A 4,829-nucleotide genomic window follows, 5' to 3' on the forward strand; every position below is an offset into this window, starting at 1 on the left:
CTTCTATTACGCTGTGGTGTCAGAATGTGGGTATTTTTTTTTTGCACAGTGATATGTACACCAAACACTGTGCTTTGAAGTCCACAATTTTTATATACAATATGATGAAGAAGGGGCTTGTCCAAGCGTAAACAGTGGACCACTAGTAATGAACACAAGATCGACGTCAACAATCTTGTTTTCATCATTCATGTTTACGCACAAAATGAAGATTTGTTTTATTTTTAAATATATTTATGAAAAGTTTGTTGTTGTTTTTCTCAGTAAATCCAATTAGATTATTAATCGTCAAGATGAACAGCACTTCGACGGTCGCACAAATGTGAGGGACCTTCTTAAAAAACTCAGTGGGTGATAAGATCATGTGCCAAGCACTAGGCTGTCGCAAACGCACGTGAAATAAAAAAATTGACTTCTTATCAAATATTTCAATTCTTCCGAAAATATTTGTTTTAATGGAAGGCAGGTTTAAAGAAAATCTTTTAAACTTTTTGCAACAGTTCCATTTGTTACAGCTGACCGAGAGGGTGACTAAATTCGGCAAGACATTAATGAATAGAATTTCCATTTAATCTCCAAGACTCAGTATTCAAGTCAGTTTCAAATAAAACAAAATTGAACTAATAGTGAAAAAAGTATTATAAAAACTAACAAAACTCGTGCAAGCCTTGACTAAAGTTTGATTCCTTATCAGCGTTGTTTTTCTTTGTTAATTTTTTTAATGATGACGTTGTTGTAAAGAAAAACTAACCAATAATTTGCACATGCCATCCAACAATAAACAAATAAACATTGATTTCTCAAATATAATGCATTATCTCGGTGCGAATTGAGACAGTTTTCGCCAAGATTTCCTACAAAACAGACATAATCTAGAGTGAAATAAGTGAATAATTGATAAACTTGTGGAAATACAGAAAGAAAAATAAAAAGGATTATTTTTGTGAATAAATTAAATTAAACAAACAGGACTCAAATAATATTATTTGTATATAATTTAAAGTGATCATTTGTTAAATATGGATACTGCTAAAAATTCAAGTGGTAAGATTTTGCGGTTTTTACTCATAATTTATCGGAAAATAATTAGTATTGTATACAGATCCTTGTTGTGAACCCTCCTCTTCAAGTGTTTGCTGCAAAAATTCCAAAATGTTCCCTGACAAAAAATACAAAGAAGTGCAACCCAAAGGTAATGAAGTAACTGGAATGACATGTGAATGTGGCGTTTTTGGAGCCATTGCTTGTGGAGATTGGCCAACACAGGTACGTTTTAAGAAGTAATTAAGAAATGTGAATAAAGGGTTATGATTTTTCTACAACCTCATATCCCTGTATGATATTTTGATGAGTTTTTACCTACGATTACATAAAATCTTAATTATAAAGTGATTCGATAAAAAAGCTTCCGCACGAAAGGCTTTTAAAGTTTTCATTTTTCAGAACTTTTGAAAATGTTTGAAGTCACTGTAAGCAGATATTTAACTGAAAACAAGGAATAGGGGCACATTATACCATATATATCACGTTATATTATATAATATTTCATATATCATAAAAATTAAAAGCGGTTTGCGCGGGACCTTTTTTAAAATTTAAGTGGAATAAAAGTCATTTTAGTCATTAATAGGTAAAAGACCATCCATTCGTGTAAAAGGAAATAATATTTTGGAGAAAAAAAATTTCATTTCATAGAATTTTTTTCAAAAAATTTTTTAATGTGCTTTGTGCGGAACCTTTTTTTATAACAAAGTGGATCGAGTGTTATTTTAGGCATTAATAGGCAAAAGTTCATTCATTCTCACTATAGGAATTCATTTTTGAGAAAAAATTTCAAAAAATCATAACCCTAGTGAATAAAAAGTTACGAGGTCAGTTAAATCTTCAAAGTAAATGTGAAATTTAGTAACATATTCTTGTCTTTAAAAATTAAGTTGCAACGGTTTCAAAGCCAGTAACATTAATTGTTCGTAAAGGATATTTGACATTTGTGATGTCATAAATGTTTAAATATAATATATTGAGCTGTTAACCTCCGCCAAATCAATCTTTATATAATAACAGCGACATGACAGTGATTTGCAAATATTTGGCTTTAAGCTCTCTAAAATGAATAACATTTTTAGAGAACTTAAGACATTGTGAATGAAGGTGTTGATTGATAAAAAATGTGTAATGTATATTAATGCAAATATGTAATGCATTTATCTGGTCTTATTGATAGACTCCGACCCAGCCTAATTTTTTCCACGACTCCGACTCGGAAGTACTACTTCTAACAATACTTATAATAATAAAATACAATAGATAAACAAAAAAAATCGCTTGAATATAAGACAGAATAAAATAAGTAAAAAAATATCAGTCGCCTTTACCGACAGAGATATGCCGTCAGCTTGTGTGAATTGAAGCGTCCATCTATTGGCAGTATCAAATCAACGGATTACGGAATTTGCCTTTTTGGAATTTGCCGACAAAACATATATTTGGTTTGAAGCTTAAAAGTGTTGCAGAAGATGTACTTGAAGGAATGGCTCGACGTAGTCCATTTTGGAAGTGGATCTTATTTTGGGAGTCATTCCTTTTAATATACATATATTGTGCCCACCAGTCATTTCAGTTGGCCTGAAATCATGGACTTGCACACGAAACACATAATATCAATCGTTTTTACAGCTTTCGGGCTACTTTCTCAGGACAGTATGGACTTGTCCCCTAAAACACTTGTGAATACGAGATGATACTACAAAAAACAAAACAATATGGTTTATTCTGAGACTCATAGTTAAATTTTGTATAGAATTTTTCTTCTTTTGACATTTTCATCTAGAGTCAAGTTTCATGTCACTTTCATGCATCAACTCGAAAAAAGAAGGAAAAAAATTTCATCAAAAAATTGGGAAATATTTTCTTGCATTTTGAATGAATTTGTAATATAATTTTCTTAAGAAAATATTATATCTATATATATTGTTTATTATAAAACCAGGTGAAATTTTGTGTAGAATTTTTCAACTTTTGACACTTTTCACCTAGAAACAAGTTTCATATTACTTTCATGTATCAACTTGAAAAAAATAAAGAAAAAAAAATTCATCAAAAAATTGGGAAATATTTTCATGTTTTTTCCAGCAAAATTGATACCGCTATGTAATATAAATAGACGTTTCATTTCTTTGATGACCCATAGTGAAATGACGAAGAATATTTTTGTCATTGACGCCATATCTCTAAAGCTATGTTTTGTGGGACAATTTTGAATAAATTCAGATGAAGTTCGACTTTAACTCTAAGACGTGTTTTTCATTTTTAGAGATTCCTGGCGATTAGATACGATTTATAGACTTATAGCCTGTTCATGTATGTCCACTGAAAGGTTACTTGCGCTTCGGTAGTAGAAAAAATCATTTTCTGTTCATGTAAACACCTTCGAAACGAAAATCTATGCGACCGACAAGCCATACGAAATAACACATAAACGCACACTTTTCCATGTAAATTTGAGTTTATGTGTTTTTTGGGTTTTATAGAAAGAGAATGTCAAAACCACTCACTTGCTTTGTAGCTGTTGAGTAGAATGTAAACTCGCGAATAACACCGAAAATCTTAAAACAAATTTATGCAACACATTCTTGAAACAAGATAAAAATGTTATAGACACGATTTAAGGGCGGTTTCATTCATTATTTTGAAGAAATAAATTGAATAAAATAATTCAAAATACTGACACATTTTATTTTCTCAAACAAAACAAATCACATACATTTCAATAATTGTATGTATGTATATGTGGATTTTGTTTTTATTTCTCATTTGCTCTCATTTAAGGAACATAGTTGTACAAATGTACATTCACATTAGTAGTATTTCGCATAGGATACGTAACGGCAGTCGCACGATAGTTTGCGAAATACATGAACGCCTTTTTAGGCGCAAGTGAGTGACTACTTTTCTTTCGTACGGGTTTTCGTGCGACATACATGAACAGGCTGTTTGTGTATTCTGAGCAATGAATGTAAACAAACAAAACGATTCCCGTACCAATCACACAACGCCACAAACTTTTCAGCTTCTCTGAATCGTTTCATTCTCACAACCAAAACAAAACCACAAACTTTTTAATGTAAAAAGATGAAAACCGTACGATTGCTCAAATGTACTTCGGCTATGCTTTGCCGAGTTGTTTCATTTACCACCGAAACAAAAAGTTTTTTGGCAAACATTTGCCGTGCGTTATGGTCAATGACACACACAGGCACACACACACACATGTGATTGCATAACAACCCTATAAACTGACATCAATATACCACAGTGAATATTTTATTAACCACCAAACGTTTTTGATTTATTCACATGTGTTTAGTACTATTTAGTACTTTTCGCTAATCGTTGTGTTCGCACTCACGAATGTAAACAAAACGAAACTAAACAGCGAACTCCGCCAGCGTGGGTTATGTTTCGTTCTGCATTGTTTCTATGGAAAATACGAAACGAAACGACTGGAAATGTTATTTAAAGTATTTTTACGTACGCTGATTCTGAGACATATAGTTAAATTTTGTGACGAAAAATTTTGTATTATATTTGAATTTGATATGATCACGTTTTAAAGGAGTTTTTTAATGATTTTCGGAAAAAGGAAAAAACCCCTTTGATGAACCGCACGAGGGTTAATTTTTAACAAAAATATTCCTGCTCAGTAATGTTGCCAAAGATGCTATACATCTAAAATGCAAGGATTCCAAGATATCTTGACTCGAATATTTTGAAAAAAAAAAAACAACTAGAAATGGGCGCAACTTACCCCGCCTACTTAAGTTACTTCC

General features: G+C 31.6%; 1 protein-coding gene across 1 annotated transcript in view; it reads left to right on the forward strand.

Annotated features, from left to right (window-relative positions):
• The first annotated feature begins 267 nt into the window (after positions 1-267).
• The window catches only part of Prat2 (Phosphoribosylamidotransferase 2), a 13,445-nt gene continuing 8,883 nt past the window's right edge, over positions 268-4,829 (forward strand). Inside the window, exons 1-2 of the mRNA XM_073986297.1 lie at positions 268-1,044; positions 1,103-1,266. Of these exons, the coding sequence (XP_073842398.1) occupies positions 1,020-1,044; positions 1,103-1,266 (189 nt within the window). The 5' untranslated portion in view covers positions 268-1,019. The remainder of the gene's footprint in view (positions 1,045-1,102; positions 1,267-4,829) is intronic.

Source organism: Musca autumnalis, unplaced genomic scaffold (genome assembly GCF_047663935.1).
Source record: "Musca autumnalis isolate F117 unplaced genomic scaffold, ASM4766393v1 scaffold_4, whole genome shotgun sequence".
Classification (NCBI taxonomy): Eukaryota; Metazoa; Arthropoda; class Insecta; order Diptera; family Muscidae; genus Musca; species Musca autumnalis.